Below are 27,039 nucleotides of genomic sequence, written 5' to 3'. Positions count from 1 at the left end.
ACATTCCTTTTTCATTGTTAGTGATATACAAGCATTATTGTTTTCCATTCTAATATTGATGATCCACACACCTTATTCTTTCATTTGATATTACAATCTCCATGCATGTTTGCATTCTTTTTTTTTTTTTTTTTTTAAATAAGATTAGTACCTTAATTCACACTGGGAAATTTAAATATTGTACTTTTAAAGATGATATCCATCAATAAGGTTAAATATTTTTAGTTAATTAGGATTCATGATTATTTCCAGAATGTTCTCTCATTATATACTAATTATTTTAAATAATTACAAGCAAAAAAAAATCCAATAAAATTTTTTATTTGTAATTTGATCTTAATACTCTCTCCCAGCAAGTTTTGTAAATTTTGATAGATTTGTAATTTTTGCTATTTTACACGGTTTACTCTTGTTCTTTTTATTTTGCTAAGCATTTGTTAAATTCTATATTTTTACCATCTGACCTAAAATTTGAGCTTTAAGATAAATGGGAAAATAATAAAATTTAAAGTAATTCTGATAACTTGCTCAAAAAAATGTATAAAAATAGTTAGTGAAATCAGCAAAACTTTTTTTCTTCTTCTGTGTATGTATGTATGTGTGCTGAAAAAACTTTATTCACTTAGTCATAAACTAGTGCTATACACTAGTAAAGTGCACTTCAATTTTAAAGATTGATAATAAATTTTTATATACATCCAACAGTATTATAAAAAAGGATTGTTGAATTTAGAAATGTACAATTTATAAAAATTGTATTTTATTACTGTCTATTTTTGAAATTATACTTTATTTAATTTCAAAAGTAGGAAAAAAAGAAATAAAACATTTTATTAAAATTAATTTAAAAAGAATTCTACTTAGTATGGAAAGTTAGCCCGATCTTCATACTTTGGTAATCACAGTATAAAAAAATTAGGAATATAATATTTATTGCAACATTGAAAATTATTTAAATTTAGTGCACTTTAAATATACTTAAAATATTTTAGATTTTTATTAAAATTAATGCAGTAACTAAATTAATAGAATAAAAAATACAATTATTTGAATCTTTAGATGGTGTAAAAATAACTTTCGCTATTAATTAACTTGCTCTAAAAATAACTTGCGCATTATGGTGTAAAAATAACTTGTGCTAATATTTATGGATGCTATCAAGAATGAATGCCAAATTTTGGTTTATTTTTTATTAATTAAAAATCTAATGATACTTTCAGGTAAAAAAAAAAAAAAAAACTGGGTGCACATTTTATATTCTAAAATTTATTTATTCCAAATTTCGTAGTTTTAGGCCTTGCAGTCTGCTTTGTAAATTGCAAAACACTTATTTAGCCAAACATTCACCTTTCTCATTCACCAAAACAAAAGTGTCTTATTAGAGTGGGGGATTTTTACAGATGTAATATGATTTGCATATATATTTAATCTTACTGCATAAACATGTAAATTTTTTTTTTGCAGGTAAAATCATGTTAGATGTATTGAATCTCATTTCTTGCTGTCCAGTTGTTGATTTTGTGGTGTAATCATCAATGTGTAAGATTGCAATAATTGATTGAAAGACACTGTTTGCTGTCATTTGCTTTTCTATGTGTGGTGAATTTTGACATGAGAGTTTCAAGTTCTCACCAAAGATATTGACTTAAACTTTTGCATTGTGATTAAATGTCTGTGGAGTAACTTATTTGTAATATATAAATCAAAATGTGTACAGCCGAAGGCACAAAGTGATGTGTTCAGATCTGTGTCCCTTGATTCGAATTTTCCGTTTTTGTATGAATATGTAATTTACTTTGTTTGATATGTCTTTTGTTGTATAATAAGTTGCTGGATTTTGTAATTTCCTTTCAGTGGAGGTTCAGAATTATATATTTTTTAAAACATGAATGAACATTTGTGAATTGTTTATCTATCATTGTGATATTACCATTACCATAGTCATATTCTGATTTAAATTTAAATTTTTTATTAATATGTAAAAATTGGTTTTTACAATCGAAATAGTTTTTAAAGATTTCTTGAACTGTGACTGTGAGTAGTGAAGTAATGCAATGGTCATTCAATGGATTTATTGTTATGCATAGCTAAGCGTAACAAATATGTGTATTTTTTTTGGAGTTCCTATTTGAGTTTTCTTCTGCATTTTTCTTGTGTTCATTATTTCCTAGGATAAATTTATATGAAGTTTTATTTTAGAATTACAGGAAGAAAATCTCATTGCTATTGCAAAATTTAAGAGTGTGTATATCATTATTCTCTTTACAAAAAGTTATATTTCGGATGCTTTTTTATATATTTGATTGGAGAAAGATGAGAAGAAAAATATATTTATGTAAGGATAATATTTATTGTAAAGTTTTGTCTAAGGTCATTTAGGGTTGGATCTTGGTTGATTTAAAGTGAACAACTTTGTTGGAAAGTTAATGGTTTGACCCACGTGTACGTATAGTTTTGAGCTTAGACCCTTATGAAAGAGACTTAATGCTGTGAGATATTGCGAGTATATGCTCCATATTTTATGATATTTGATTTAGATCTAAAATTTTATTGTTTTGTAACATTTAGCAACATAATTTGTAAAAGCATATTTGTATATATACTTACCAAAGATGTAAATTATGAATTAGGGGAAAATCTATTTTATGATTCGATATTGTCTGTTGTCCCATTTCTTGTATGTTTTGTATTATAAGTATATTTATGTACATATCTTAAAGTATTTGTTACATTTAGACTGATTTTTTTGAGTCAAATGCCAATATTTAAGATTTTGCTTTTAATTGTTGGCTAATGAGTAAGAAAAAGATGGGTATTGTTATGTACACAATTAGTTTAGAACAGCAAGTGTTTGTCAATCAGAATTGATTTGTGTCAGTCTTTTTGTATATTGTGAGTTAATCATAAAGCTTAAACTCTCATTAATGATTAATTTGTCTTGTTTTCTGAAATTTGAATTAGAATTACCATTTAAAGACCAATAATCTAACTCTCCATCCATATGATCTGAAATTAACAATTTTATAGAAATTAATTTCTCAAAAGATTCATATCATAACCCACCTGTTTTTATATTGTCATTTATATTTTATTCTTACCTACTCTTGATAGGTAGGTCTTTTTTAAAAATATAATTACTTCGTCTTCCCAAATAATGCTCATTGAGGGTACTTTACGTTATAGTAAAGTGTTCTAAAAAGTTTATCATTTTTTTGTGAGTATTTCCTTGGAAAATATTTCTTCTTCTGCAAAGTATATATGCATTTCTATGAACAGTTTCTGGCATTTTCTTTTAAATATGAATAACTTCCATAAGTTACTGTGCACCATTACAACAAATACACTATTCATATTTTTTAATTTTTTATTTTGTGATAAATCTGAAATAATAGTTGTAATAAAATTCTTTCATAGAAAAAATTTGGTCCATTGAAGATTATGAATGAATCAAATTATTTCAATCAAAAAAAAAAATTGTCGATTGTTAAAGTTAAAAGTGAATTCAAAAACTGTTGAAGCATTTTTTTCATATATTAAATTCTTCTCAAAGTACTATTTCACTCCATAATTTTTTTATATTTAAACTTTATTGAATATCAAAGATAAAGAAATGTATTAAGTCATTTAAAATTCTCATATTTCCATCAGTTTTATAAAGAAACTTAATCTGAAAATGAAATTATTTGGTTGGGTGTAATTGAATAATTCAAATTCAATTACATTCAATTATTCCACAATTCAAATAATTTCCTTTTATTTATTAATTTTAACATTATTTTTGTTTCGTTTGAATTTATTTCGCATTTTAATTTGAAATGTGTGTTTAGAAATATTCACTAACTTCTGCTAGCAGAAATTAATCGTTAAGGACCAATTGTGAGATTAGGATGTTTTTGTTATGTTGGCACTGATACTGTTTTATATTAGATAATTAGTAAGTTTTCATCCTAATATGTTATGCTAAGCTGTGAACATGTGGCAAATTTAGCAGGCTCTCTATTATTTTAAATGTAAATACGTGTACTTTAAGAGTATCAGCCTGAACTAAAAAGATGTTCTTAAAAGAAACTGTAGTGTTTTACAATGAGATTGTCAGTGTGTATGAATTTTTATTCATTCATATACTTGCCGAAGTTTCTTGATATATGTCAAACTATTACTTTTATGATAGCTGACTGGTTTTTAGAAATATGTGAGCTCAGCATTCTAATTTAAGTAGGTTTGATCCTTTAAATTCATTTTATTATTTCTGAAATATGTATATTTGAATTCCAAACCTAAATGTATGATTAACTTTATAAAAGATTTACAAGATTGCATCATTAATCACATGCAGAAACTTGCGGATTCAGAATTTAAATATTGTTGAGATCTGCTAACTGGTGCTCTTTCATATTACTAATGAATTATTTGTCATCAATGCCATCTCTTGAGTATATGAAGAAGTACAAGCTAATGGATTTCACCCATATTTGATTGCAGTATATGACCTTATGCTCTGTGGGCTACAATATGTAAACTCGGATGTAAGATGAATTTTAGAAATCGTTCAAAATCGTTTTATTTTCTTAGAAAATATATTGTATTAAGAAAGATAGATGCATTTTCAAAGCATGCAGTTTTATAAAAATTAATTATTCTATATAATTAACATGTTAATTTTTAGATAAGAAGCTTTATATTTAAAACATTCTATTATAATTTCATGGCTGAGGTGTGTAAAATTTTCATGTTTGGAAACATTAATTTATTATTATTATTTTTTTTATTTTAACAAACTTGTAAATTGTTTTGCTATTTAAAACCAGAATGCTTGTTTTAATTTGAAATAGAAAGTGGTAACTTAAGATATTGAAGATTATTGTATTAATTTATTAAATAACTTCTCAGAAGACATAAATGATTTGATGCAAATACTACAACTAGTTATTTAATATACAATACTAGTTATTATATATACAATATATTTAATATACAATACAAGTTATTTAAATTAGCTGTAAAATATTTCAAAACCCTGAATGATAATTTTAATTGGTAATTATTATTATTTATAAAAAATTATTTAAATTTATTAAAATTTGAAATTTTTTAGTGATTTGTTTTTAAGTAATGAGTTTTATTTAAAAGCTTGCTTTCCTTTTGAAATTTATAAATAAACCAATGCTTTTTCTTTGAATTTATTAAAACTTTCTGAATTTGATTTGCGAGTACTTGTGTAATATAATAAATAGTGTGTATAATAACATAGTTATTGAATTATAAAATTCTTGAATTTATCAGATGAAGATATCTCCATTTATTAAAGAAATCTTCTTGAATAGTGCTCAAAAATATTTATGTTTATATCTTTGATAAATTATTAGAATTGAGTTACTTACGTTGTCATATAGCAGGAAAGCAAAGTACTTTTCTTTGTCAGTTATAATTTTATCTATGTTTTTACAGAATCTTTTTTTTTTTTTCAACTTGTTCTACTTAATTTTTTTGGAATAGATATTATCCCCCTCCCCCCTTAATTTTAACAGAAACATATATTGAAATAATTTAAATTCTTCATACAAAAGATTGTTTGATAGTTTTTTTTTTTTCACTTGAACAGATTTTATTTGTTAATTTTTTATACTTTCTTCATATGATTATATTTAAAATCTCTTTTATCCCTTTTTTTTAACATTGATAAGATTTTCATAATGCAAATTGAATAACTTATGTCATAAATTATTTTTCTTCACTTAAATAATATTAATCAATTATTTTTCCTCAACTTTGAAATGTCTTCAGGTGTGTGTAAAATTATTTTATTTCACTAAGATAAAGTTTTTGGAGTAGTTTGTTTTAAGTGTTATATTAGGATTGACTGTCGTTTCACGTCCTTGATTCTTAGACCACATATTAGAATTCCGTAAAATAATTTTAGAAATAATGCTTATTTAATGTCATTCATTTTCTGAAAAATTATGTGGAGATTTTGTGTTTATTTTAGAGTGATATATAAAACTTTTTTTCTTGTTGAGTAATTTTTTTGGAATCTCATTTGATGATTAATTATTTTTGTTTTAATTTATTATATATCTTTTAGTAACAGCTTATCAATTGTCATGTATGTGACCATTTATTCAATATACAGAAACATGTATTGAATGAAAAAAAAAAGCGTGGGAACATTTGGTATGTATATTTATAATTTTAGTAATGCATTGTTTTTAATGCACATTAGAAAAACTTTTCTCTTTAAGATGACTTTTTTAAGGGTTTTAAGGAAATAATCTCATTTTGGAACTACGTAATTACAAATTTTGATATATGTTGAAATTAAGAAAAATAGCAAATGTTATTGGAATTCATTTGCAGTAGAAACCAATATTTTGGGAATCATTCCATTATAAAATTTATGCTTTGTTAATTAAATTCTTTAAAAATACATTATAGAAATTATCAGAAATAATATATTGTCTGTCAGTGTTGTAGAGCTTCAAAGGAAAAAAAAAATCACTCAGAATAAATTAGCATTATTTATTTTTTAAAACTATTTTGCGATGAAATCTTTATATTTAATTATTTAAACCTTATTTTTACTGATTTTTTAGCATAAAATTGGAAATACATTTGTTGAAATTGAAGTCCTTTTCTTTCTATATTTTTATAGTTTCTTGATTAAAGAATAATTTTAAACACAATATAATTTTTTATAAAGAATCAAGAAAAGGTAATTTCTATTAACACAAAATAGTTTATCGAAAATAAGCGGTATTCTTTATGTTTTGAAAAACTGTGGACTCGCATACATTAATTTTTTAAGTTTTAATTGTCATCGCAAATATTCTTTGCAATGAAATTCAATTAAAACTCTTTGAACAATTCCGCTAATTAAAATATTTTCATTTGCATATGTTCTTTAAAACAACCTGCAATCTCCAGAAAAAGTTCTGAACATCATAGAAACCATAATGTACATTTTTTTTTTATGTGGTGCATCATATAATGCATGTAGAGTAATCCACTTTTAAGTTGCACAAAAACAGTTTTTACTCATTTAAAAGTCCTTTTCACGAAAATATGAAGTTACCAGCACAATGTATAATCAGCACATAATTTCGTAGTATGTTCAGTGTAATAGTATTTCAGATGCATGCTGCGTCAACTCATTGTGTTATTGTCTGTTAAATGGCAACTGAATATGGTGTTAAATATTATTTATGGTGCCAAGACATATTTGAGCTCAAATGTTTCAGTATTCAAAAAAATTGGTGTTCGAATTGGTGAATATTTATTTGTATGTACAATTGTCTGTCTGTGTGATGCATACCTTGTATATCATTCAAATCTCACCCTACCTCTTTTGATATGCTTCTGCATATCACCATTGAATCATGTTCTGTATGAAGAGCTATTTGTTTCATTGATCAATAACTTGTTGAATTGATCACATGGATAATTTTGATTTGGATTTCAGCAGACACATCAGTATATCTGTTTTGACATCAACAGAGAGATAAACAGAAATATTATTTCTCCAAATGTTAAATATGTATTTAAGTATGATTTTCATCTTCAGTTTGAGATTTTGATAATTATGATATTTGTGTAGGATCAGTGTTGTCAAAGTAATACATTCTTTGTCTTTTTTTTTTCTAATTCGTCTAGATTTAAATTTGAATATTTAGTCTTCATTATTATTTTTTTTAAACTTAGATATTTGATATTTAAGGAAAACAATATTTAGGAAATAAAGCTTTCTAATATGTTGAGTCTGTATTATTTCCTAACTTTGCTTTTTTGCATGCTATTTTTCTGTTTTATTAGCATAAACATTTAAAGCAGAAGTAGAATGAAGTCTAATACACGAGCGATGTCTGTATTAATTTTCCTTTAGCTCTTCATATGTGAATCTCTTTACTGCAACAAGTTTAGTCTGTGATGCTAACCAAAATTAGATGCTCATGTGTAGTTGTCCCTTTTTTATTGTATTGTGTTCAGTATGAATTAATCTAAAAGTAGCTGTTAGTAGCTTGTATATTGCAAATACTTACTGAAAGATGTACAACCTGTTTGTGAATTGCAATATTGATATATTCTTTTACATTTTTACCTGCAGTGCACGGAAAATTGGAAAGAGTCAAATGTGTTTGTGTCTTGTATAAATGACAAAATTTCTTTGTATGTATATATTTTGCGATTTGTTTTATATCTGTGAAAATAAATATGATTTAAAAAATGAAATGACACGTTTTGTTCCCAATATTTTTGTATGAAACTTCTCGAATTTTTTCCAGTCTTGTTCACATTTAACATATTTTAACATTTCCAACTTGGAAGGGAAATAGATGTCCTAAATTCCATCATTCTAAAAACGAAATGAGGAAAAAATGAAGCAATCATCAAAGCAACGTTCACACCAGGCCAATTATTGCTCGCAATAGAAGGTCACGCCTACTTCAGGAAGATCATGTGACCACAATGGGGCAATGGCAAATATGTCCCGATTCAATTATCAAATCCCATTGAGAACTCATATTTGGGAATAAGGTGTCACTTGTTCATTGGTTGGTTCTTGCTTCTCTGATGGGCTTAGTAATATAGAATTTAGTTACTGCTTATGAAGGGACGTACCTCCTATGGGAGAGGTTGCGTCGACAGCCTTTCGACTCAACATCGGTTTCCTGCTTTCTTCTGTGGCGACATCAGTGGTAACTCGTTTATGTTATTCATTATTAAAACTTTATTAAAATATTTCAAATCAGGATAATTTTCAGCGTTGATTTTTTTTCTTTATTTTATAATGTTGTAGCTAATTCTGCATGCCTAATCTGGCACAAATTGCTACAAAATGTTTCAATGTTCCAAATTATATTGCATCTGTCTCCACTTTTGAGGTCACCATGAATCCCTACTTGTCGGTCTCAAACCAAAGGATAAATAACTAGCAGCGTAGCCTCTCTAATCCTCTTGTATGTCTGCAATACGGATTTAAATTATCCTATATAAAACAAGATTTCGTAAATTATGAAATCCCCCAAGTGGTATCGAATATCTGTAGTATATAGATACTGGGCACCATGTGGCGAGGATGAATCCTAGTTTGAGAAATCTTGTCTGATAGGATAAATCCGTATTGCAGGCATACATGATTAGAGACTTTGGGGCAAATTTTATTATTATTTTTATTGAAAATTATATCAGCTGACTACTGTCTATAACTCACATTTCATTTTTATCAGAATTACGAACAATGAATTTCAGATTTAGAGAGAAATCAAAATTTGATTCAGTTTTGGAAAGCTTCAAAAAGTGATTGATTTGATTGTATTTATAAATAAAATCATATAGAAACTAGAGATTTTGTTTTTTGTGAAGTTGATGCTTAATGAAATGTCCGATAAATATGGAAATGGGGGGGGGCAGAACATTTTCGAATATGTAAATTATTTAAATGGTTATACTTTACAACATTTAAGAATGCTGGGAAAGTGTGTTAAAATCACTGGGGAAGAAAAATATGTTATCATAGTGCTATATTCTATATATCATTAAAATTAAATATTTTTTTCGCCTATAAACTTGCTTTATCTAATATTCAGTAAATGTGGGGGTAAATTTTGTAACATAAATTGAATGTATATGAAGAAACGTATAAAACAGTGCTTGTATTTAACATATTTTTAATGAAATGAATTGCTTATTCTCTAACTGCATTTAATAAGTTGAGTTTTTCTTATTATAATTTCTTGATAAAGATTGCAAAGATTTCTTTCAGTAAGATTGCAATAGAAGAAAAGAAATGCTTCAATGAATTTTGAATACAGGCAACTAAATGATTTATTTTAACGATATTTCGTAACACTGATACTGTAATACAGTATGTAAGTCTACAAAATGTAAATAGGGTTGTGTTCGTAATCTTAAATACGCATACAATGCATTCGATTATATTTCGCCCTGATTTCTTTACAATTAATTCAAACAATTTTAGGAAAATTTTCATTGATGCATATTTTGAAACAGGAATTTGCTAAAAGCTGTTTTTTTTTAAAGACAAATTTATTGTAAGAAGGGAAAACAACAGAACACATTTTTTTTTCAGAAATTCTTTATTAGATGTGATGTGTCAACTGTACATGTCGCTATACAAGTGAATTCAGAGACTAGACAAAAGAGAAACATATAAAGCAAAATGATTATGTTTACCTAAAAACAGCAGTGCACAACTGAAAACAGATGCAAATTATTTTAGAATGAATTTTGAATGGTATTTAAATGTATTCTTACCATTCTTATTGTTGAATCAATATTACTTTTTAATTATTTTATATTTTTTATTTTCATGTAAAATATGAAACATGTTTATCTTTTGGAATTAACATTTTTGAGCTCTTTTAGAAATATGTTAATGTTTGATTATTAAGTTGTGCACTGCTATTTAAAATTGAAACAAATAATTGGGGGGAAAATCATTAACGAAAATACACTGATACATGTATAGTTAAGAGATCTGATGAGGATACCACAGAGATTTAATGTATTGATTCCTGTTTAGTAAAATACATTTACGCATATTTTAATTCTACTCATTTTATTTCTGGAATATCACTTAATTTAATTTTATTGCTTTTGAAAATAGCTATAATAATTTTATAAATTCTGAACATTTATTTTACTTTGACATTTTTTTTGGTAGGGGGTTATTGGATCAAATATAAGGAAGAATTTATCAATTTCCCCTTCTTTCTAAGATGCAAAAATGATGAAAAGCTATAAATTGGGCAAACACATCTGTTTTAAGCTTATTTTTTGATTAATTTGCTTGATTTTCTTATTCCCATTTTTAAGCCTATTTTTATTGTTATTTTTTTAAAATAACTGCGTAAATTTGCCGAAAAAATATTGACATGGGGAATATACTTTGTGCTGATTGAGTTTCACTGTGAGGTTAATATAAAGTGCTAAATTATTACTCACCAAAACATACTGTTTTACACATCAGTAATTAAGCTGCTAAGTGTGATTTATGGTCTCTGTTAGAATAAATCTACATCTATTTTTGAAAAAAATAGAAGTAAATTCAATATACATTTCTGTAAATTAAAGTAAAAAATACATATACACTGGACATTTTTTTACAATAATACAAGTAGTGTGTGCAAGGATCTGAGATCTCTGAAGCCACGTTCAGGGGGAAAAAAAGAAACTGATATTTATTTACTTTTATCGATATAAAATGTTGATTACTGGATTTTGTATAAATATTTTGTGTTTTAATTTTAATAGAGTGTTTTTTTTTTTTATTATATCAATATTATTCTATGTTATTCAAATAGTTTTTGTTTCTTTTTAGAATACTGAAAATAAGTAGAATTGCAATTTATTTCCCCTTTAATTTATCGTTTAGTTTCCTTACATCAAAGGAATAAAAAAAGTTGAATTTTGTTTTGCAGGCTCAGCGAATCAATCTCAGCAAGCATAATATAGTAGCATTTTTCACTTATATAGCTACAAAATATTTTAAAATTATGAAAAATTTTAGATAATGTTTATCGATTTATGAACGTAGCTTTTCCGAGAGAATCCCAGGATTGGCAGAAGCATTAGTGCAACATCCATTGTAGCAAAAGTGTACTCGGCTCATATGGACAGTTATTAAGGTTTCATTTATTTTGTATTGAAACTCTGAAAACAATATACACGAGCAATTTTAAACAATCGGTCATAAAATCACGATAATATTTAATATGTTAAATATTATGGATGGGTGACACATTTGCATTTTTATATATAAATAGACTATCCATATATCTAAAATATTTCTAATTAGAAACTTTATTGCATTTTTTTATTATATTTTATAATACTTGAGTATCTGAAGATACGTTAAATATGAATTTTTCTTTTGATAACTCAAATTTCATGATCGAAACAAAAATAATTGACCTATGAACCGATGTGCAAAGTGCTTTTTTTTGCTTGGAACAAGAGAAAAAAAATCGTGTGACAGGAATGAGAACTTGCACTTTTGCAAAGCAGAACTGTCTTCTGCATTAACCAACACCTTAACTTTACATATCAGCTTTCGCAGCAGTTGAAGAGCATCTCTTACATTCTTGAAAATTATTCTAAATAAAATGAATGCAATACATATATTCTATTTAGAACAAATAACATTCTCCGCTGGATGTAGATAAAAAAAAAAAAATGGTGCATTTTAATAAATTTTTCAAATACATTATTAATAAGTATTCAGAGATAAATTCATTACTTTTAAAAATTTACAAATAAGAGCTTTATTTTGGTCAAATATGAAATAGGATATGCTTTGAAGGAAAAAGAAAAAAAAAAAAGAACTTTTGTATAAGAATGGAACGTCAAACTTGGCTATGTGCTCTCTTTCAAATATCCTCAAGCGAAGCAGCGAATTAGTAGTGGGAAAACGCATGAAACACGAGAAATATATATATATATATCCAAAGACAATTGGAACTAGTTTTGGTGAAGAAATATCAAGGCATTTTTTTTCGACATCTAGAATAAACTGTCATTCATCCGTGCGCATTAAAGCCGTACTGTAAGGCTAAGGTGTTGTCGGGAGGATCGAACCCCCAACTGTCCGGCATGGTCATTTACAAGGAGCCGCCTAAATGTCTCAGCCTGCTTCAAGGAGCCTTGGCCCAAACCACCATCCTTGGATGGACCGTGCTGCCAATTTCACAGTTCACGGTCCTGGTCTTCCCATTGATGACAAAGATGGCTTCATTGGCAGTGGTCACCATATAAGTGCCGAACACTCCCGCGCTCGAGATGGGTCGATTGGTGTTGCCCCACTCGGCCACCATGGGGTCCATGGACCGCCCGATGCCTGTGATCATTTCCACTTTCCCATCGGCGAGGTTTACGAAGAGGATGTCCTCTTTGGTGGAGGAACTGGCGTAGAGGTCGTAATTGTGGGTGGTTCTTGATGGGAAGAAGGTAATGTCTCCAATCTGTAGTGTGGTCTTTACGTCGAACAGGAATCTCAAACCTTTGAGGACAAGAAGTAGGTTAGTATTAGAAGATAGGCAATTAATTACTAGAACATAAGGTAAAGGTGTTTGCTTAAAAGACGTTTCATTTCATAGATTATTAGACGGCATCGAATTTTAGAATAATTTATACCATTTAGAAATATATGTATTTTTTATCATAAATTGATCCGATTACAGCATTGTAAATTTTGCAATTTATGTATTTCTTTCTGATCGTGTCTTCGAAATCATATGCAAGATTTCTGAAACTTTAGTATCAAACTATAATATAATATGTCCTTTCGAATTATATTTAGGTATAATTGATAAATGAATCAAAATTGATTTATAAAAATATAAAATTATCTGAATTATTGTATATTTCCGAAATATTGAACATGCACTTCTTGTGTACAGACGACCATCCCGCCCCTCTGAACGAATTGCCCGTCCATAAAACCAGCCGATTGACCAAACTGATATTCTTTTCGAGGCCATTGGTCCCCAGCCACAAAGTGGAAACCCTATTTATACGGTTTAGTGTATCGTTTGTACGGCTTCTGCAGTAATAAGGCGACTGCTGTAATTAATAATAATAAAAAAACAATAGTCACAATGTCAGCCTCTGACTTTCTTCCCGTAATAAATTCAAACAGTTGGTAAAAAAGGCCAATTTTTAACATCATGTCATTCAGTGTTTTAAGTTTTTCTGGTGCCGTCAGTACTGTACATAAATGGATCAGGCACTGTTGGTAAGGCTGTTTAAGGAATTGCTAACATCAGTTGATATTTAGTTGCACCGCGGTTCCTGAGGTGGAAACGTAATGTTTCAGATTTCTCCAAGAAAAGAAATCCATCTGCGAAGAAAGCAGGTGAATGGAAAGGAATTCAATACTGTCTTATCATCCAAACCAGTTTAATCGAATTCTATCAGAAAAGAGCTCAATTTTATCCACAATTTAAATAATTAATAATTCTGATGGTAATTAATGTAGCATATATCATTAATGGTAGTGGTTCTAATCCTATTATATCTACTCATAGTGTAGACAGCCAACAGTGAATTCCGTGAGATCGAGAAAAATCAAGGAAATTTATGATAAAAAAATAGAATTTTTTTTATAAATCTGTAATTTTTATCGAGCATGATAATTCTCTGGTATTGAAACATCGCTGATAACTAATGAAAATGAAATATTTATCGATGATCTAAAACAGAGGTCATCTTGAGTCAAGTGCATGTGTCCAAGACTTATGATAAAAGGAAATGTAGAATTTTTTGGCGGGTTAAGTAACATCAGAAATCTGTGCTAACTTTAATAAATGGAGAACGTTGCCTTCCTATAAGAATTTCTAAGTCCTCAGAAAGGCAATTTTGTCGTAGGACCTACATTTGTATTTTCGGGTGCTCCCTGGCTCTCATTTGTGTTTCATTTGGTGGAGAAAAACCAAGAAGCCAAACCACAACAAGCAATATGTTGCCAAAATGCTATCGATTTCTATCAAGCCTTAAATAATATTAATTAAAACTAGAAGAAAGGACAAATTCATCTTAGCTATGCCAGGCCAATAATGAGTTATACATTATTAACTGTGTTTGTAACTACTATTTTAAATGTTTTAACAGTTATATTATTATTAAGCAGAATGCGGAGGACCCCCTTTATATATGAATTTTTATTTTTTTCAAATAACCCTGCACAAGGCAGAAGCACTGAGACAAACTTACCATTTTCTGTGATCTGTTGTGCCACTATGATGACGCTGTTGTTGGTCCTTTCGAGAGTCACTACATGCCTGGAGTCTGGAGAGACATGTGGCTGACCAAAGAGGGCGGTTTTGTGAGAAAGAACAGTGTCGGTCAGATAATCGAGCACCACTTGTCCTGTCGGACGATCAGTGATGGGTTCTCGACATTCTAGGATAGCAAAACCGCCTGGAATTTACAAAAACGTAAGATTAATTATGTTTCGATAAACTGATAAGTGTTTTCAATCACATGATAATATGCCTTATTATCGCTTCTTATGACCCGAAGATTCTACTGCATATAATACTAATTGCGATAATGGTGGAATGCTCTTTTTAAAAAATCTTAATTTCTGATATTTTGTTTATATTTGATCAAATTATATTTAACAATAAAGTCCTTAAAATTAATTATGGACATCAATCTTTTTGTAAAAATTTAATTTTTAATTTAGTTACTAGGAATTTAAATTAAAATATCCGTATCCTATATCTATAACAACGTAAACATTAAAATATTAATATATTTATACAAGGTCAGTTCAAGAGTTCTAAGGTAAATTAATTTTAGAAACATACTTTTATAAACCTAATGGAAGTAGAGTTTTTCATTTAATTATATCTATTTTTTAGACTTATTTTTATTTTTTAATTTATAATTCATTATAATAAATGTTTTTAAATTTTAACAATTTTTCCTTGAATTTATTAAAAGTGATGCCAGTTTTGTGCTATCAAAATGAATAGAATAATTTATAATTAAGTTCTAAAATTATCAAAATGTATTGTCATTCCGAATAAACAAAAGGATAAAATTTCTAGAAATGAGAGAAAAAAAAATGCATAGAAAATTCCATTTTTTATAAAGTAGGGCCATTTTTTTTCCGATATCTTCTCCCCCCTTTCTTCATAATTTTATTTGTTCTTCCATATTCTTCATGCTATTTAGATTTAGGTTCTTATAGTTTTTGTTTTTCCTTGCAGAGCTCCGAATAAAATTTCCGATTTTCCAATTTGTATCTGCATATAGATTCACCAATTTCTGACACGAATTTTCAAAACAAATAGTTAAAATCTGGAAACGTCCCTTATTTTAATAACAATCGATTGATTGATTTTTTTTTTTTTTTTGCTATGAAAAAAAAACTGTCAAAATAATGAATGAGTTTTTTTTTTTTTTAATAAATAATCATAATATTTTATTGAATCTTCTCCGTTAAAAGGTACCATCAGTCGGTCTGTATTTTCATACGCATATAAACGCTATGACTTAAATAAATGAAATTAGGTATATAATCTCGCTATTTCAATTGTAGTTTTATATCAAGTTTTGGCTATCATCGGTTTGAAAAAAAATCATATCAGATTTTCTGGGATTTACGTATTAACCACACCTCAGCGATTAATTGCCAAAGTTCACACACTAATAGGTTCTTTTCGTAATTATTGCTCACTAATAACATGTGATTAATGATACCCAAGTACTGACATTATTTATTATATTATAAAGCACCAACTATCATATGTGGAACTCTGAAAATAAAAGTCTGAGCACTCATTTTGTTCACGGCCTTAGCCCAAATCTACCATTTTATGCAGAGTGAGATGAGAATAACATTTTTATTAGAAAGTATGTGACGAAGTTTCGGGGAAAGCACCTCGTACGTTATAACCTTGAATCCTGTAATTCAAAATATTTGCTGATGTATTATAATTTCCGCAAAAGGCTGAAGATAAATATTTATTCAAGGTGCCATTTTGAAAGTGCGGAAAATTATACGTAACACATTTAGAAAATATCACATTACCTAGAGTGGAGAAATCTGCCGTCTTAGGAGCGCAATTGTAAGGCGTGAGATCCACAGTCTTGATGTATTTCATTGCTTGCAAATCCAATTTATACATTCCCCTCTGGTTGGTGTGCACGACGTATCCATATTTCCAACCATGTCCAAGGTCTTGGGTAGGGGGAATGAACAAACCACTCACCTGTGAGTAAAAATAAAATCATGACATTGTAAAATAAACTTTTGAAATGACATTTGTCGGTCCAACAATTTGCAGCAAAACTGATTGTGACAAAGCCCAGAGCGACTAAAAAAAGCTACAATAAGTTTTTAAGTGACACAATATCAAACAATTTAAATATATATTTTAGTAAATAAACAAATTGCACTAGATAAGATATAGCCGTAACATTCCTGCGAGAGGTTGATAATGTCTTCTCGGACATTAGGTTAACAACTACTAGTTAACAAAACTGAGCCAAAGATTTTAACCACTTGCGTTTTAACACAGAAACAACAACACTGCGTTATTGTCAGAAAGCATTAGCAATTATGAATTATTTTGTGGAAAATAATTATAAAATTTCATTATGATTCGGCAAGAACAACACGATATTGAAAATTGAAGCATGTCACCAAGTTTCTTAGACTAATTTCTATATCTTATAACTTTAAACGAGCAATTCTTAAATGTATATATAAATTTATTTATTTCGTGTATCTTGGAAACTGCTCCAACGATTTGGATCAAATTTTATATTCAGATAAGGTTTTGCTCTTTAAGTTTATTTGTAAAGATGTATTTCCTGAAAAACACGATTTTACACACACACACACACATCTTATTATAACTAATTATTAGAGCCTTTTTTTCTATCTACTTTCACGCTGACAATGTTATATTGCTATAGGATGATAACTTATTGGTACTTCAAAATTTTATAAGATTGCACTAATGAATGTGAGATGAGGTAAGATTGAAAAATATTCATATGTAATATGTGATACGGATCTAAATATTTTCTCCGAAAAAACAAGATTTCACAGAAAAACTGCAGAGCGAAGTTCTATCTCCTATATATTTTTCATTAGTAGTAAATATTTGCCTTAGTGTTATTTTTATAAGCGAAAACATGCTAATATCTATAATTGACCGTTTACTAAAATATTTAACGATTTATAATTAAAAAGAAAAACAAATTCGACCAAGTAACAAAAAATGAAAATTGCAAAATGCCATCATATGACGTAATAAAATTTTGATTAAATCTGTCACAAAATTACTTAAAGTTATTTTAAAGCTTTAAAGGATGATTTGACATTACAATATATTTATGATATCTATTTTATTATCTCCCAAGAAAGAATTCCTTTTAATAAATGCTTCGTACGCACGCAACTTTTAAACAATCAATAGAATTCAATCGCACCAAAATAATTTAATTTGCAAAGAATTCCATTAAAATACATTTTATTTTTTGAAATAAAACTGATGAAAATCCAAAATAAATAAATGTAAAAATATGCAAATGAAATGATTAAATGTCATCGATTTTCTGTCGGAATTATTTCCCTTTAGAAAACATAATTACAATGTCATCAGTATTCACGAAATAGATAATAAAAAGAATAAAGCAATCAGGATCAAGGATTTTTACACCCTGATACCCGATATATTTTTGAAAGATTTTGAAAAGGTAAAATGAAGATTAAACATTTTTTTTTCTTTTTCTTTTCATGAATGAGAATGCATCATGATTTATTATTAATAAAAAGATATATAAAGCGAGTTTCATTTTTGGAGTCGTAAATTTTCATATAAATGAAAGATGAAATGCTTTAATTTTATATATTAATTTAAAATAAAGTATCTTCTAAATTTTATTAAAAATTTTTAAAAAATGGACAACAATCCTATTATATATGAATTTTTCAATAACAATTGAGATTATTTTTTACTCTCATATGCCTTTCTATTTTTAATTAGGTACAGTAGACTCCCGATTATCCGCGGGCGGGTTATCCGCGCCTGCAACACGAAGTTTTTTTTTTTTTTTTTTTTTTTTTTTTTGACTGATTTTTTCAAAAAGGTGCAGTTTTACAGTTATGCTTTTGTAACTACATAATACATTACAGTATTAAAATAGTACATATGTATTAATTTTTCTGTGTATCCTTGACGCCTCTCGTAAGTACAAAGCACTTTTCTGTTTTCATTAACAAAATGCATTTTAGGTTAGTTTTGAGTGATATACTAAAATATTAAGCGTTAGTTAAACATTTCCTGCTGTTTATTTTACGTTTTATTGTACATAAAACAATTTTTCAAAGTTGGAATGACTGTTTTCTTTTTTGCTACACCCGTTTTTAGCTTTATTCGGATTATCCGCGATTTTTCTTATCCGCGGCTGCCGCGCCACCCAATTCCGCGGATAATCGGAGTGTACTGTATTCACATAATTAGAAAAAAAATCTAATTTTTATCCATAATAATTTTATCCATAATTTTTTTATCTTATGGGAGAAAATACTTTTTGAGACCTTCTATAACCAAATTTATTAAATATTCGAAAGAGGCAAAAAAAAAAAAAAAAAAAAAAAATCTTTTCTGTATAACTTTTCCTTTGAACCTACATACTTCTACAAGCAATGCGTGGTACAGAATCACTAACATAGACAGGGCTTGTGGCAAAATTTTCTAAATCTTTAGTATTAGTATTGATAACAAGAGTACTAGATTAAATCCTACTTTGTTTTGACAACTAAGCATACTGCTTTTACTAAAGGTGGATTTATACTTGACCAGTTATAAGACAGCCAGTAAGACAACGCATGCGCATAGAAGTGACCGATTTATGCGTGCCATCATTTCTTAAGATGGATTCAAACATTCCATGCTTGGCTATAAATTGCCGTTTTGGTGTCTGAATTTTTCTTTTTCACTAAGTATCGTATTAAAATGATGGATATTTACAGAAAGAAACAGGGTAAAAAAAATATATATAAACGATCAATACACAACAAACAATACAATAAATTTAGAAAACTATAAAAAAAATGGCAAATAAAATGAAAAAAAAAAATTCCTCCGTTAGAAAGAACAAAGAGCAAAAAATGCCGGAATTAATCTATGATAAGTGATAAATTTTTTCTCGCCAAAAAAAACCCCGCAAAATTCTACAAATTCATACGCAGTAAGGAAAAAATACGATACAGCACATTTTTCTGCCTTTCTACACATGCGATGCCTACTGACCGAGTGTCAACCCACTTTAACGCAAGTAAAAAATTCTAAAAAAAAAACAAAACCCGATACTTTTTCGCTAACTTTTTGGGGCACAATATTTAAAAAAAAAATCACAAAAATGAATAAAAGAAATAATTTTTTCGATTATTTAACATAAAACATTACTCAAAATAAGGAAAAAAAATAATAACATTTCAATAAATCTTTTTTTTTTTTTTTTTTTTTACTGGGTTGGGCATACATAAGTCCGCCATTTCATGGCTTCAAAATTAGAATAAAGCATCAAATAAAATGTTTTTTAATTATAAAAAAGTTATTTACTTATAATAAGACAACATACACCGTCATGAAAGAAAAAAATTTACTGCATCACATAATGCGCTAATCTTAACTCTAGTAGCCATAATACACAACATATTGATGCAATTTGATTTGTATAAATGTTTTATTTCTTATTTACCGTCATGTCATTGCCAATTGAATAAAAACCTTTAAATAAAATATTAAACTTATTATTGCTTCAAGTTTTCGAGGTGGTTTAAAATATACCCACCATGCGAGATAGTTTTTAATCCGCCTTGCCCCAAAGAGTTAACGGAATTCTAACCATCGCCATGATAAAATGTTAGGATAATTTGCCAAAGTAGCTCAATACTAAGCTAAGACACCAGTTTTTTTAGCATATATTTTTTATAATGCCCGACTTTTAAACGGAAAAAATTCTGAAAATTCATTTACCAAGTCAAAATGTCCATCCACGGGCTCTGGATGCACGGTGTGGTGCTTCTTCTTTTGACTGGCATCTCGGATAATCTGGATAGTTTTGGTCCCTCTGTCTTCCCGACCCCGCCAGCACACGATCCACACTTGATCCAGGTGAGGCACGTAATGAATATCCACAGGCACTTTGTCAGTTACCACCACCTGTCAACGGAGCAAAAGACATTTTTTTTCCAGACATGTTAGAGTTGTGGCTCGATTGCTGGAGCGAAACATATCCGAGAAAAAGTACCCGAGTATCTGATACATAAAACATGTTATGCGTTTAGTGTTTTATGCATTAGATACTTAAGTTTGATTATAAAACTGATCTGATACATAAAACAGTAGACATAGGAAGTGTTTTATGGGGCAGAGTAGAGTTTAGTAATATGAACATTTACCATGATTTTTTTTATGTTTATATTCGGTGATATTTATATCTACGAAACTGATTGCATTTATTGGATGTTTTGACCGATAGGAGAAAAAAAAAAAGAATTCTTGGAAACATTTTGAAAAAAAAAATTGAAATTGATAAACAGTTTTCTCTAATTGCACAAACCAAAATGACATAGCAGCCAAATTTCACTTAAAAGAAGCAGTAAAGTTAGTATGTTTATTAAATAATATGAAATTTTAAATATTATATTTGTTGCGAATACAGTTTATTATTCATTGTAATTTATTTCATTAAATTAATAATTTACTTCAACTTAGTGCCATTAATAAGTTGATTTGAAAGGTATTTAGTTTATTACAATTAAATTGGGGAATTAGATTATAAAAATGGTAACGCGTACAGAAATACTGGTTTAACCATTTAAAAGACCATTTTTTTTCTTATATTTTTATATATATTTAAATATTTATAGATTTGAAACTGGCATGATAAAAGTGATTCATTTATCTTATTAGATAAATTTAATTAGATTAATTAATAACTAGGCAAGAAAATTAAGGTACATCATTTTGCGCGAGGTAAGAAACTGAAACAGCTAAGTTTCTGTCTTAGTGAAAAATAAGTCAGAACTTATGCTAATGTATATAATTTCATACAAAGATTAATGAATATGGCGATGTATACTTCCCATAGCCTTAGAAAGGGTAAACAGAAATTCTTATTGATCCATATTTTTCAGAATTTGTAAGCAAAATAACAAGAGAATAGTTATGATTTAAAGGATATCATTCAATTTTCTAAATAACTGCTTTTATTATATGTTCTTATAGTAATCATTTTTCTTGTACTATTTATTCATTTTCTTATTTATTATTCGAATTGGAGGTTAACGGATAATTTCTCAAAGGAAAACATGGTCGCAATAAATTTTAAATAGTGGCTTAGCAGTGTTGGAGACAAAATATTACTTATGCTATCAAAACAACACAAGACAGGGAGACGTAAAAACATTAAGCCACAAGCCATTTTTGTTTGCTACACCCCTGCAAGCATACTTTGATTGAGAGTATAGAAAATTGCCATATAAACAATAAGGTTCTTAGCCTCCTTGGCATTCCAACAATAGTAGTTAACAAGACAAGGGGACATAAAAGCATTAAGCCCCAAGCTATTTGCCTTCGCTGCACTCCTGCAGGGAACACTTTGATTACGAGTACGGAATGTTGCGATATAAGCAACAAGATGCCTTATATGGTGAAGTATAGCTAGACTAGTTAATAGTTCCCTACTAGACTAGTTAATAGTTTCATCAACAATAGGGCAATAATTCTAGTAAGATGAATGAATAGTCGAGACTATTTGGCATGGTTCTCAAAGCCAATGTTATTTCCTGTGGTTCGGTCATTCATTTTATGGCCACATTATTAGACACAAGATTTCATTCATAATTATTTTCCCTACTCATCATTTTCATTTTTCCCTTTCATTCTAACAATGTCGATTTCATTTCCAAAACAAAATCATGTATTCAGATGATCAAAGAACGAAAAGCCGACTCACATCGACGACGACCATCTGCACTCTGGAGATGATGAGCACCCTGTCTTTGGTGGGCTGCGTGACGTACACGTATCGGTCTGCCACGTTGATGGCATGTCCCCAAGAGCAGTTGATGCCCCGGTCCCCGCAGACGTATTCTTGAGTGCCGGGGATGACATCCGTGCTTTGAATCTGGTGGTACAGGCGGCAGTTATCAGGATCGAACACAGACACGCCCCAATCATGGAATACGAAAAACCGTCGTTCTTCTGACGGAGCAGCTGAAAAAAATTAAAATTCGTGAAAAAAATTCATTTGAATGGGAACATGAAATCAATTGAATCAATTTACTGGAAATTAAAAAGTATATACATTAAAAAATAAAAGTGTAAATGAAAATACTATTATGGTGTTAATAATTGGCAATGGGGGCATGCAGTTAAATGGATTGATGAATTTGAATTTCATCATAACAATTAAAAACATTGTATATCAAACCGAATTAAAAATAAAAAGAGAGGAGGAGGGGGTAACGCACAGAAATGAAATTGATATCAATAAAAAAGTAATTTTTTTGAGTCTTAAGATAATACAAAGATTTTTTTCTTCATAAAATAATTATCTTGGAAGATACAGTTCTCAATTTCTATAATTGTCATAAATATTACCCATATGGCAATGGTTAAGTCTATTTTTACGTTTAATTATACTTCGTTTGAAGCCTCTTTCCATATTTCTTTTATAATTTTCCCCCTTTGATCAAATGATCTTTTTGATGACATGGCGAAATATTTTCAGAACATTTTTAATAATAATTTTCATTTCCATTAATTATCTAAGAAAAGCATTGAATTGCAGTATGAATGAATATGCAGTTGATTTATGGTAAACACACAAAAATAGGATATGTATTCACTAGGAACAGAATATTAATTTATGAGTTTTAACGTTCATTTCTGAATCTTTATTTAGTTAATTTAAAGGGGATTTGCTTGGAGGTTTACCCCATCTAAAGCAACTGAAAATGAACTATTCTAATATGAAAGTTACTACCTTTTTGATTCTGATTTTGATAAGTGAGGATTTACTCGTGTTAACATAGAATTCCCAATTGAAAATTAAATTATTATTCCATATTATTTAATTAAACTTGTTTTAAAAATTTGACAGTTGTTACAAAATTTAAAACACTTCTGGCATAAAATGACAGAAAGTAGAGAGGATAACGTACTGTATGAGTGATATTTTGAAAACAGTCTTATCTTATATAACTGTATAATATAATTTACATATTTATGATTAGAGCACAAAATCGAAAAACATATCCAAATATTGTAATTATGAAAAGACCCTAATTAATGTCATTCCATGTAAAACAATTCTACATGGGGAATCACACAAAATCTTTTTTCTACAGACGATTTCGATGATGCTGGGCAGTTGTTATTCTATACAGTTGCGATCACTATAATAAGCAGGACACAGCGGCATCATCTGATGTAAGAAGAAACTTACTTGGGGTCGGCTGGTCTTGAACAATGAGAGATGTGATGTCTCTGGTCATCCCGGCGGGATTACTAGCCACGCACATGTAGGCGCCCGTGTCACTGTACGTGATCTTGCCGACCAGGAGAGCTGTCCCATTACCTAAATAGCAAATCATTCACAAATAGCATTAGTTAGAAAGAACATAAAAGTAAGATATGTTTCCATGCACTGCACGATATATGCTAGACTTATATGGCATAATAAAATTGTTGCATGCACTTAATAAAATATTTCACAAATATATATGCCAAAAAAGAAGAGATTTTATGAACCATCTCTTCAATGTTTATAATTTATAATTGGTAATAATATTTTCTTTCGTACTCGTATCAATAATAATAATATGTAATGGTTTTCTTATGTATAGTAGATATAAACAGAAATCGCATATCATGAGAAATGAATTAGCTGTTATATCAGGAAAAATTAGATTTTTAATTTTGCTTATGATTTGAAATAAATTATTTCTGATCTAGCTATTAGAGTTCAACCTCTCACCACGAAGCTAATCTATTATCTGCTAATCACGCTGTAGATATTTCTAATGCCCTGTTTTATTATATCATCCTATATTTAATGATTAATTTTGTTATTCAATGCAAACAAAAATAATTATAAAGATGGACGAAATGGATAAAAAAAATCTCATCTTCGAACTGTGTTAAAATGAGGAAACCGTCGTCATTATTCTGGAAAAATCCACGTTGTAAAAGAATATGTTTAGATTTCATACACATAAAATCTAAGGTTTCATTCAAAGATTAATTATATAATATTGGTTATCATTCAAAATATTATTTTTCAATAGGAAAAATACTACCCACATGCCAATTCTTTAACTACAAAATATAAGATACTGCCATTCTGCAGACACACTAGAGATATGTTTTTTTTTTCTAGTACCAGTTGATTCCATTAGAAATATACAGCTTTAATGTTAAACAAAATCAGAAAATTTCAAGATATTATATGTCTAATTTAATTTCTTTAAAGATAAACTCGGAAAACTTTCTTTAGAAATTTGGAAAGTATTCTTATTGTATATACCAGTTGTTGTGTTGTGACATATGGCGCTTTACAAGCTAGCTGATAGTTATCTGTTAGAATTTTAATATTAAAATCATAGGCAAGTGAATTGAGAGTAATCGTTTACAAATATCTTGAATTTTATAATCTCCAAAATGCATAATCAATTAATATTAATGGAGATTTAATTTCAAACATCACAAAATGTCCGTGCTTAAATAACTCCACTTGTCTTTAATTTTCAAATTTAATATTTAATTGGATAATAGGTTGTTCTGGTTATAGACGCGAAAGCTTCCCTTAAAAGCACTACAGCTCCTCAAGGGCATTCGTGACTGTCGTGTGCGAGTGTGGCGTGCTGTACTCACCAACTATGGTGTACTTGTCCGTCATGAGTTTCAGCTCCTCGTCGTTCTTGAGCCACGAGACAGCGGGGGTGGGGACGCCGATCACGTGACACTCCATTTCCGCCAGCTCACCCGGGGCCCGGGATTGGAGTTTCGGTATTACGTGGACTTCAGGAATAGCTACGAAAGAAAAATGGATACATTTCAAACAAGCGATAGAAAAAGAGAGATATTCTCAACAATCGATATATGCTAACAACTGTTAATGTTTTTTGTAGTATTTTTCCAGAAGATTTCAACCTAATTTCGCACTCACAAATTTACAAAATGTCCTATGTAAGATTAGTATAGCAAGGGCCGAATTAAACTCCATATATATATGTGTGTGTGTAATGATATTTTAATATCTAATTTAATTCAAATTAATTTCCTAAATTTTTTGCCTAATTCGGCCCATGTCGGGGGGATTCTAAACTGATCTCTTGTTTTCTGATACCATTTCACGTATGAAGCTGTGTATAAATTACTGCGCAATCAGTTCTACGTATCGAGTGAAAGTGATACTTCCGTTGCCCTTCTCAAAGGTTAACACATGTATTCAGTCGACACATGGCCGGTAATCCCATGTTATATAAGACTAGTGATCATTTGTTTCGTCCCTTTTTTACTTCTGCTTTTGTGCAGAATAAAAGGAAGTTAATAAAATGTAAAGCGTCTCTTCAATGTATTCGAACTTGCATTCTGCTTCAACGAAAATAAGCTTAATATAAACTTTTAAACGGAGAGTGGGTTTGGGTTCTAGAGATCATGATCGGTAAGTAGGTAGTCTTTTTATAAGAATCTACCTAAAGTTTTCCCTTTTTTCACTGCTTATTTTTCTATTTCTATGTTTCGAAAAAATAGTCTATTAATTTAAAAGAATTTATAGAGTCTTTGGCCTTTATTATTAACCAGATAAAATATATCTTATTACAGAAATGTAACTATGATGTAAAACAATTTAATCTTTAATGCAATTTTGGCAAATAAAGAAATGCGAAGTAAAATAGTCAACACGCATTAAATTCATCACAGTATAATAATTTGCAATTCATTGCCTATTGCACAGACGGGAAAGAAACTAATGATTCAACACGGCTTTATATATTGTACAATTAAATGTCACGTGTCTTATCTGGTATGTGATTGTGATATGACGAATATTGACTGCACTGCGAAAGTCATGACATTTTATAAATTAAATTAATCAATAATTTCTTTAAATTAAATTAGATTATTGAACTCCTTTATGTGTTGATTGTTCATTAGAAGTCAAAAATAACCTGTGTCTCCACTTAATTCCATTCTATTGACTGAAGGTAAGTCACTACAGCAAATAAATGAGCCATTAATAAGTTGTAGCATTAATAAATAAATGAGTCATTAATAAATTGTAGCATGGAAAGTTAGAACTTCCGCCAAATAATAAGATAAATTATATAAAAAATTACAACTATATAAAAGTAAAGTAAAATCAATTAAATATGAATCAAATTTTAAATAAATTGTTGACGACAGAAAGTGTTAATAGATACTGATCGAAAGAATCATAATAGATAATATATTATTTTGAGTTTCTTGAAAATCAATGGAGTATAAA

The 27,039-nt window shown here is 28.8% G+C and overlaps 2 protein-coding genes across 11 annotated transcripts in view; one reads left to right on the top strand and one right to left on the bottom strand.

Moving 5' to 3' along the window:
• Positions 1-4,931, top strand: part of LOC129963208 (rap guanine nucleotide exchange factor 2-like) — a 134,593-nt gene extending 129,662 nt beyond the window's left edge. For all 8 annotated transcript variants that reach the window (XM_056077390.1, XM_056077389.1, XM_056077391.1 and 5 more), the window contains one exon: positions 1,465-4,931. The gene's annotated coding sequence lies outside the window, so the exon portion shown is untranslated. The remainder of the gene's footprint in view (positions 1-1,464) is intronic.
• Positions 4,932-10,106: 5,175 nt separating this feature from the next.
• Positions 10,107-27,039, bottom strand: part of LOC129963311 (follistatin-related protein 5-like) — a 498,278-nt gene continuing 481,345 nt past the window's right edge. For all 3 annotated transcript variants that reach the window (XM_056077602.1, XM_056077604.1, XM_056077603.1), the window contains exons 9-15: positions 25,422-25,580; positions 23,995-24,126; positions 22,501-22,760; positions 20,517-20,702; positions 16,553-16,733; positions 14,725-14,931; positions 10,107-13,012 (exon numbers count right to left, since the gene is read on the bottom strand). In XM_056077602.1, the coding sequence (XP_055933577.1) occupies positions 12,648-13,012; positions 14,725-14,931; positions 16,553-16,733; positions 20,517-20,702; positions 22,501-22,760; positions 23,995-24,126; positions 25,422-25,580 (1,490 nt within the window). In that variant the 3' untranslated portion in view covers positions 10,107-12,647. The remainder of the gene's footprint in view (positions 13,013-14,724; positions 14,932-16,552; positions 16,734-20,516; positions 20,703-22,500; positions 22,761-23,994; positions 24,127-25,421; positions 25,581-27,039) is intronic.

Source organism: Argiope bruennichi, chromosome 3 (genome assembly GCF_947563725.1).
Source record: "Argiope bruennichi chromosome 3, qqArgBrue1.1, whole genome shotgun sequence".
Classification (NCBI taxonomy): domain Eukaryota; kingdom Metazoa; phylum Arthropoda; class Arachnida; order Araneae; family Araneidae; genus Argiope; species Argiope bruennichi.
Note: the sequence above shows the minus strand (reverse complement) of the source record. Positions and strands in the feature narration are given on the sequence as shown.